Here is a 10,060-nt window from a genome sequence, read left to right as displayed (position 1 = left end):
ACTCAGTAATAACCTTGTAATTCTCCACTCTCCAATCTGCCCTCCCCAAACCCTTCTCGGTAGGCAGCTCCTCAGAGGATCACCGGGTGGAGTCCTTGTCCCTTCTGAACCTTCCGTGGCTGCTCACTGCTCCGAGGATCAAGTTAAACATCCTTGAGGTTGTTAACTGCACGTCCTGGCCCCTACTCTGTACAGTAGCTTCTACATCTGACCGTGTATCCACCTGTTCACCGTGCTTCAGCCACCTGGCCCTTTCCTCCAGCTTCTTTGCACAACTGGTCTGTTTTGGCTCCTGCTTTAATCTCAGCTTTGATGCCACATAGGCCTTTCCTAGCTGATTCCCGCCCTCACCCCCGTTACCCGCCATCTAATTAGAGCTCTCTAAATGTGCTTCAACAGCACCCTTCATGTCACTGATTGCAATTTGCATTGAATACTTGCCTGATTATTTTCAACGTCTGCAAGTGCCACATGGGTTTAGCCCTGCTCCTGACAAGCACACTGCTGAACTGAGTAACTTTTGAATGAATGAATGAGTGAAGGTCCTACTTGGCACTGTCATCATCCTATCATCAAAATATTTCGAGTCCCTCGGTGTTGCTATCCTTGGCATGCCCATCCCCGCGGGCTGGCAAAACCCTGGAGGGGGCAGCCTTCCAAGGCACCGCCGCGGACTCAGCCCCTCCAGGAAGGACTCCCCCCGCACCATGCGGCGAGGGGCGGGTCCGGCGGCGAGGTGTCCTGCTGCCTAGCAGGTTCACGTGTACTGGTGCAGGTGGGGAGGAGGGGAAGGAAGGAGCGCAGCAGGGAGCGCCAGATACGTGGAGGGGAGCGCGGGCGGCGCCTGGCTCGCCTCCGGCCTCGCCGTCGGTCACTGCCTGGGAGCGCGACTTCCTCCTCTGGGGGCCGACGTGCGGGGCGGGGAGGGGCGGGGCGGGAGACGCCCCCGCAGGGCTGGGCTCAAAGCCGCCCCAATGGGATTCGGTGCGGGGCAGCGGCTGCGCCCCGTCCCGGCGCCGCGCTCTGCCGCGGAGGAGGCGGCGCGGCCCCGGCAGCTGCGGCGCGGGGTCCGTCGAGGGGAGGCCGAGCCTGCCAAGCTGGCGCCCAGCGGGGTCATGGTGCCCGGCGCCCGCGGCGGCGGCGCGCTGGCGCGGGCTGCCGGACCGGGCCTCCTAGCCCTGCTGCTCACGGTCTGCGCCCCGCTCCGGCTGCAGGCGGAGGAGCTGGGTGAGTGGAGAGCGTCCGGCTGGCGGCGGGCCCCGGGGCCTCGGGGGCGGGCTGCGGGCTGCGGGGCGGGCCGGGCTGGGCCTCGGGGGACGGAGCGCGGGAGGAAGTCGGGCTCGCTGCCTGCCATCCGCGGAGTCCGGCTCTGCCCGCGGGGCTGGGGGCGAAGTAGGTTACTGCATTACGTATCGCTCCCCCACCAAACTCCTTCCTTCCCCCCAAACCAGAGAATCAACCTGGCGTCTCTGCACTTTCTTCGCCGCCCCCCAGCCCATTTCACTTAGTTTCCAGACTTCCTGACTCTGCTGGCCCCGTGAGAAGTGACCTGACCCCGAGGGTCGCCTTAGGGGACAGCCGTGTTTAGGGCGGGTTCTCTCCAGCCGCCTTTTGACAAAGCCGCTCCTCTGCGGGCGCTGGGCCCTGCCCTCCCTGCCGCTGCTCCTCCCGCGCGGAGTTGGAATCCTGGCGTGTGCGTTCTGGGCTCGTGCGGAATGGCCGGGGCACGTTTGCCGAGGTTGGCCTTGGACGCGGGCGAGCAGGCGGTGCTGCCACCTCCTCCCGAGTGTCCTACTGGCGCCGCAAGTTGGAATCCTGTGGCTTCCTGTGTATCTGAGCGGGTAGACTCTCAGCCAGGCTGCTTTTTCTCTGGAGCTGGTCTTTGACTTGGAGTTAGACCTAATTAACCCACAACCGAGTTTACACTCTGTCCAGCAGATTAAAGCAGCAACCCCGTTAACCAGCCCTGGGTGTCCCTGTTTCATTCATCCTCATTAATTAGTGTTTTTTGGTTTTTTTTTTTTTTTTTTCACAGCAAGGGCCAGCTTTCTGACGAGTTGTTTCAGTGTTTCCTCTCCTCCCTTGCTCCTGGCCCTGTATGCCTGAGCTGATTTAATGGCTCTGAGTCTATCCGGAGTACTTTGACAGCTCCCCCAGCCACCGTGCTTTCTGGTGAAACAACAATCAAGACTAAAACCGGTGCTGGCATTTTTTTTTTTTTTTTTCACTGAACTATGCCTCCATTCTGAAACATTGATACTCGAGATGATGGTGGTGGTTCCTAAGTTTATGTGACATACCAGTTTGTTTAAAAAAACAAAATCCCTAAAACCCTGAAGTTATTTTGTCTGCTACTGTAGCACAGTACTAGGCAGACTGTAAAATTACAACAAATACGTAAGATTTTGTTAAATGCGTAGGACTTTTATAATGTATGTTTTAAATATTTTTATTTTTTTCTCAACTCACTGTTTGAAGGTGCACCTTTAATACTATATGTCTGTGAGAATCATTCCAACAGTATGTTCCTGTACTAATCTGGCCAAAGCTGTCACTTAATCTTTCCCAATAAAGTTTTAAATTTTGTATGGTCATCCAGGCTGTTAACTGGGCACTTTGTGAGAGCAGTTCTCTAGGAACAAGTGTGATTGCTTAGATTCTTTTTTAAAAATTATTATCATTATTATTATTTTTGAGACAGGGTCTCACTCTGTCGCCCAGGCTGCAATGCAGTGGCACAATCTCAGCTCACTGCAGCCTGAACCTCCTGGGCTCAAGCCATCCTCCCGCCTCAGCCTCCTGAGTGGCTGGGACTACAGGGGCATCCCACCACACCTGGCTAATTTTTGTATATTTTATAGAGACAGGGTTTAGCTATATTACGCAGGCTGGTTTTGAACTCCTAAGCTCAAGTGATCCGCCCACCCGGGTCTCCCAAAGTGCTGGGACAACAGGCATGTAGTTGCTTAGATTCTTACTGGGCTTCAAATCTGAAACTTTATTGCAGTTGACTGATGGAAGAAGATAGTATCATTGGAGTTTCCATGAAACATCCTATATGTTCAGGATGTTAAAAGAACCAGTGAAGGAGCAGATATTCAATCACACACACAGAGTAAAGCTTAGATTTGAGACATTTACTGAAACACATCTAGGAATTCCAGTGCTGATACTTCTTGAGTGATATATCAGTTACTTTTGAATATTATTTTTGAATATTTCTCACATCTGTGATTTTCCCAACTAGCACTTGGTCACTTATTTTTTGAGTTTTCACGGAGTTAAGCATGCACTCCTATTTTTAGATCTTGAGATATACTTTTGGCTATATAATTGGATGGTGGTCATAAATGATAGTAGTGCTTTCAGTGTTTAGGAGAGAGCAGCTTTGTCTGTTTTTGGCAAGAAGAAAATAGCAATTTTTGCATTTCAGTTTCATTGTTTTTGTAGTCAGCTTAACCTGGTGCTTCTTGGTTCTCCCAAGCTTCCCAACCTATCTGATCACGCATCTCCCTAGAGATGTATAAAGTTCCCACCCCTTATTTTGAATCAAATTCTAGTGGGTGAAGCTTGGGAATATACACTTGGAAAAAGTTACCTCAGGTAATTCTGATTCTAATCAGCTATGAGACCGTGAAAACATTTTATAATGTTAGGGTTGTGATAAAATGCTACCATCTGTGTTACAAGCAATTTCGTGTTAGACTTTTATTTATTGTATGGTTTTAGGAAACAAATGCCATAATTTAACCTCAATGTTTATAAGCCTAATCAGTACAATTAATTAAATTTTTGTGTGTCAGAGTCTAATGACCCCATAAAGCTATACTGGGTCCTTTGTAGGGCAACTGTTTGCCTATCTGGTGTTTCTCTTGAATTACATTTTTTAAAAAGTGTCCACCCCTCCCGCTGTTTGCAGCCAGCCAGCTCCCAGGCATTTGGGTTTAGTGGCCAGAGCTTGGGATTATTTCGGCTCCTTATGGCCCTGTTCCTCTGGATCCACTTAACTAAAGGTACATATTTACATAGACTGTTTCACATAATTTTGACCTTTGATAATAAGACATTAAGTTGATCATTAGTTTTTATTCAACTTGTATAAATTCATAGGTCTGGATTTAGTCCAAATTTACCCTGACATAAATTTTTGTAGCATAAAATACCCTTCATTTGTGTAATGAATTTCTGCAACCTAAAACTCTCTGCTTCTCTGTCCACCACAAGATTTGCAAATGGTTATTAGCTAAAGTTTTCCCCCTTGTGATATAAATGAAGAATCAAAATGAGCGCTTGACCTCTGAGGAAACTTCTAAGTATAGATTCAAATCTTGCATACTTAAAAATTCTTCAAAACCCTCTGCCCAACTCTTAATTTGTTATTTAGAAGGTCTGCTGTTAAATCATCTGTCATTTATTTTGGGTTAGACATAGGATCAACTGATAGATGATGTTTTAGGTGAGTGGCTTTTTCAGAAGTCAGCACAAGTTTATTCAGTCACCTTCTGTACCAGTGTGTGCACTTACCCTTCTCTTGTCTCATCTGGACAGCCAGCCTTGTAGACTCTAAGATCCTGAGGGCAGAGACTGCGACTATATAGTCTTTGTCTTCCTAGTATCTGACAAAGGTGCTCAGTGTTCCTTGAGTTGAACTGAACAATCTCTTTGTGTTTAGGATATATTTTCAAATTACTTCCTAACTAGTGGAAACCAAGTAATAAAGAGCCTACTGACATTCTTTATAAAGGTGTACATCTGCTGCTTCTACTAATTAATTTTGTTTATCAAGCCCAGCTCTCTTGGCATCCTTATTTCTGTATGTAAGGATGCCTTTTAAATGAAAATACAGCAGAAAAAAGGGAACAAGCCAGCAGAACAATATGTACAATATCTTTTGGCTCTGGTAGATATAATTTGTACACTCAGAAACAGTAAGTTATATATTAATATTTCAGAGAGGAAAGAGGTTATGTTAAAGAATTCATTAAACAAATCAAATGATATGTTTAAAGCAGAATTCGAACTCTGAATAATGTCCCAAACGGCTTTTATTAACTTTTCATGTTACAATTTGAACCCTTTAGCCTTGTGGAACTGCCACAGACTTGAAAATCATATTTAAAAAAACCACAACTTGGAAACAAGTAAGGCATCTGACATTTATGAGGAATTACGTCTTATTTTTAAGACACATGGGGGCATTAATTTAATTGCAGCATTTAGCAAAGGTTTTAGTTGTGTTAAAGCAGAAAAAAAAGTTCGTTCTGGGAAATATATCCCATGGCGTTTTAGACCTATTTCTATGTGTGTCTTAAAGCATGAAGTCAACTCTGTACATATTAGAGCAATTAGTTATTTTTCTTTATTAAAATAAATAAATCAATAAATGTTAGCTATCCTAGTATTCATTACTGTTTATTACTATTGATTTGACAAATATTGAGGCCTCTTTGTTCTGTCCCCTCCACTGCCCCTCTGACCTCATTCCCTGAAATGCTCCCCCATACTCAGGCCTCTAGCCATATTTGTTTTGGTTTTTTTTGTTTTTGTTTTTGTTTTTTTTGTTATTTCTCCAAAATGACAGGCACCATTCTACATCAGAACCTTTGCTGTTCTCTCTGCCTGGAATAGTCTTATTCCACAAATATCCACAAAGCTTGCTCCTCCTTCAGTGTTTGTTTAGATGTTGCCATCTCAGGGAGAATTTTCCTAACCACTTGAAACCCTCTCTTCATTTCCAGAACTCCATGTTCCCCTTCTTAGCTTTCAGTTTTATCTAGAGCAGGGATCCCTAAGCCCTGGGCCGCAGACTGGTACCTGTCAGTGGCCCGTTAGGAGCCGGGCCACACAGCAGGACGTGAGCAACAGGTGATGGAGCATTACCACCTGAGCTCGCCTCCTGTCAGATCAGCCAGGCATTAGATTCTCATTGGAGCTTGAACCCTATTGTGAACTGCGTGTTTGAGGCATCTAGGTTGCCATGCTCCTTATGAGAATCTAATGCCTGATGATCTGAGGTGGAGCAGTTTCATCCTGAAACCATCCCCCTCCAACCCATCCCCATAAATGGAAAAATTGTCCTTCACGAAACTGGTCTCTGTTGCCAACAAGGTTGGGGACCACTGCTCTGGAGCACTTAACGCTCTTCCAACAAAGTGTATAATTTACACTTTAAATTGTCTGCCTTCCTCCTACTAGAGTATAAGGTCCATGAGGAGTTTTGTGCCTTGAACAGTGACCATACTGGGGGCTCAATAGGGGATGGGGACTTAGTGAGGATGGGGTGAGAAGGCAGTGAAAACACAATTCCTGCCCTGTAAGACTCAAACCTCACTCTAGTTAAGAAAGCAAAACCGGCCGGAGGCGGCTCACACCTATAATCCCAGCACTTTGGAAGGTTGAGGCAGACTTGAGCTCAGGAGTTTGAGACCAGCCTGAGCAACATGGCGAAAACCCATCTCTAGCGAAAATAGAATAAAACTAGCCAGGTGTGGTGGTGTCGTGTGGTCCCAGCTACTTGGGATGCTGAGGTGGGAGGATCTCTTGAGCCCGGGAGACAGTGGTTGCAATGAGCTGAGATTGGGCCACTGTATTCCAGCCTGGAGACCCAGTCTCAAATTAAAAAAGAAAAGAAATTAAAACCTGGACACAGCAAAGTAATGAAATTGTATGTCTAATCCAACGTTGAATGTAAAAGTCTGAAAGTATGTATGTAAAATAGAGAAATTCATTCTGGCATATTAGAAATTTGGCATTGAGGGTGAAGGGAAAAATATAGCCAGAATTTCAGATTGTTTTTTTTTCATTAGACCGAGGAGTAGTTTTGCTTTTTTGCAAACTGAGGAGTCATGTGGATGTCATCTTCCAGATGTTCATTGTCTGCTTTGTATATTAAAAAAATAGTTGTTTGCTTTACTGGGTGAGGGAGACTTAATTTATGGGAAAAATAAAACAAACCCATGTGATGACTTCTTACCCGATGTGGAAATAGAGTCGTGACTGTGAGCCCTGGTATGCTGAATCTAGAACCAACTGCCAAATTTGCCTTTCAGTGGGAGTTGAAGAGGAGGGGTTTTCAGGGGTTGGGGGATAAACATTGCAGGATTCCCTAAGATCCATGAAAGCAGAGATGAATCTCAGCCTCTTCTTTCACCACTAGCACTCAGTACGGTGCCTGGCACATAGCTGGCTCCAGATAACTAGTTCCTGAGTCAGCGCATAAATGCTGTGGTTGAGATTTGAAAGAATTGAAAGGAGGATAATATTCACTATGTTATTTTAAACAGAAATTGTATATATGGCTATTGTGGAGCGTTAGGAAACACTGTGCATGTATTTAAGAAAATAACTAGGCCGGGCGGGGCGGCTAACTCCTGTAATCCCAGCACTTTAGGAGGCTGAGGTGGACAAATCACTTGAGTCCAGGAGTTCCAGACCAGCCTGGGAAACATGGCAAAACCGCTGTCTCTACAAAAAATTGCCAGGCGTGGTGGCACACGCCTGTAGTCCCAGCTACTCAGGAAGCTGAGGTGGGAGGATCCCTTGAGCCCGGGAGGCAGCTGTTGCAGTGAGCTGTGATGGTGCCACCATACTCCAGCCTGGGCAACAGAGTGAGACCTTGTCTCAAAAAGAAAAAGGAAAAAGAAAATAACTAAATTCAATTCTGAAAAGAACTGGGAATCTCCAAGAAAGACCCTTTTACAGGCAACAGCAGGAAAACTGCCATGAGTGAGGGACTGGCAGTCTTGAGATTAGAGGGAGGAGCAAATGATCCCCTGATTTAGACCAGGGGTCCCCTACGGTCTGCTAATGCTTACACATTTAGGGCATCAGGTGCCTACTTCCCCTCAAAGATCATTTGGGGACAGTGTCTAGGCATTTGTGACATCAGCACTGTGTTAAGCCATATTGTCGTGTATGACTTTACTGTTTACTGCCATTTCTACTTGATTTATTAATCTCATTAGCTGTTTCCTTAGGAGCTACATGCTGTGTAGTAATACACCTAATATTTGCAGAAATGTCTTGTGTCTTGTATAGAATTATATATGATTGCATTAGTCTGTTCTGTGTTGCTATGAGAGAATATCTGAGGCTGGGAAATTTATAAAGAAAATAGGTGTATTTGGCTCAAGCTTCTGCAGGCTGTACAGGCATAGCATAAGCATGTGGTTGGCCTCTGGTGAGGGCCTCAGGAAGCTTGCAATCATGACAGAAGGAGAAGGAGAAGCGTGTGCATCACATAGTGAGAAACAGAGCAAGAGAGATGCTCTTAACCATCCAGCTCTTGTGTGAAGTAATAGCAAGAACTCACTCATCACCAAGGGGATGGTGCCAAGCCATTCATGAGGGATCTGTCCCTATGATCCAATACCTCTCACCAGGCTCCACCTCCAGCATTGGGGATCATATTCCAACATGAGATCTGGAGGGGACAGAACATGCAAACCGTATCAACAATAATCTTAGGCTAGGTAGATCTTTTTGTAGGAAAAGCTGCAAAGGATAATACTGAAATAAGGTAACAGCTTAAGTAGCTCTGTGTTACCCCCATACCGCCTCCCTTTTAAAAATAGAGCTGTGCTTGAGCTTCTTTTTTAAAAAACAAAAAAGAATAAATTTCTCTTAGATTGGAGCTTTCTTCCCTATTTTCCCAATGATCTTCCCTAATGCTTACAACAGAAGCAGAGTAGTTGTGAAACAAAGTAGGGTGTCAATAAATAACATTGTCCTGATATATCATAATCTTGGAAACTGTTACACATAGGACCATTGAGGACATGTTTTGGTTCTATATATTCTTGTAAATACACACACACACACACACACACCCCTATAGCAAATACATGTGTGTACATACACATTTACTATTGTTTTTATTGAATATTATGTAGACACAAAATTATAGACTATAAATAAAGGTATAAAGAACAACAATAAAACTAATACCTAGGTTCCCCCCTCTGCTACCTAGTCTGTGTATGCTTTTATATTCTGCTTTTTTAAACCTATGTTTTATTGAAAGTTTTTGTTACTTGGAAAAATTGCATCTTTATATTTATTTTAGAATTTGCCTTGAAGTAAGCCAAAAACTTATTTCTAAGTCATTTATTGCTACTGAGAAATATATAATGGGAAGGTGGAATTTTTGTCTGGGCAAACTTATAATCGATGTGTCTTGTCAATGTTTTTGTTTTATGTTATTCAAATAACTCTTTCTTACTAAGGGAGTCAGAAATAATTTGCCTGTTCATACTTTATTTGAGAAAAGCACGTAAGTTTAAATATACTAAGTGTCAGAAAGTTAAGGTGTATTTTTTTATCCTTCTTTGGTGAGATTCTTCATTTGTATTGAATGGATCAGGCTTGTTCATTGCTAGACTATTTGGAGTTTATCTTTGTTGAGACCCACATTACTTTTTATAGTCAGCATCTTCAAACTCAAATTATAACTGCTATTGTGGCCTTTTTATTCAGTGTTCAACATGTTTACATTTACTGAAAAAGAATAGTCTTTATTTTCTTTCATCACAAAATTAAAATCCTTGAAAACTAGTAATATATATAGCGTCATTTTTGCATTTGAGCACATTTAGTGGCTGTGCTTAAAGGTGGTGTGTAAATGATTTTTATGAAGCACAGTATTCTTGAAAAACAAAGGAAAGAAAATCTTTATTTCACTATTTCTGACAGAAAACAAGACAAAAGGATATTAAAAGTGTGATATCCAGTTAAATTTGAATTACCAAGGCGTAAACTTTCCTACAGGGAAAATAGATAAACATCTATGCGTTTGTTGCCTAACTTTTAAATGGCTGAGTGGATTTAATTCGGCCTTTTTATTGCTTTTCACAAAAGAAAGTTTACCTCATATGAAAATGTGGTTGATTTCAGCCCAAAAGAGAAAACTGTAGAGACTTAATGACCCATGGGACCACTGGAACATGAGGTTCATGTATTGAATGCTCCCATTCTGAGGATTTTAGAATGGAGGCTGCTCATTTTGAGAATAAAATGAACCAAAGTTTGCCCCCACCCCGCCCACCATTTTTTTGGGATCCCT

General features: G+C 43.9%; 1 protein-coding gene across 2 annotated transcripts in view; it reads left to right on the top strand.

The window, feature by feature from the left end:
* The first annotated feature begins 943 nt into the window (after positions 1–943).
* DCBLD1 (discoidin, CUB and LCCL domain containing 1) overlaps positions 944–10,060 on the top strand; it is a 68,099-nt gene continuing 58,982 nt past the window's right edge. The window contains exon 1 of one of the 2 annotated variants that reach the window (XM_031667468.1): positions 944–1,227. In XM_031667468.1, the coding sequence (XP_031523328.1) occupies positions 975–1,227 (253 nt within the window). In that variant the 5' untranslated portion in view covers positions 944–974. The remainder of the gene's footprint in view (positions 1,228–10,060) is intronic. The other variant, XM_031667469.1, reaches the window with a different exon arrangement.

The sequence above is a fragment of the Papio anubis genome, chromosome 6, assembly GCF_008728515.1.
Source record: "Papio anubis isolate 15944 chromosome 6, Panubis1.0, whole genome shotgun sequence".
In the NCBI taxonomy this organism is placed as follows: Eukaryota; Metazoa; Chordata; class Mammalia; order Primates; family Cercopithecidae; genus Papio; species Papio anubis.
The sequence above is the reverse complement of the archived record's forward strand: the minus strand, read 5'-3'. Positions and strand labels throughout refer to the sequence as shown.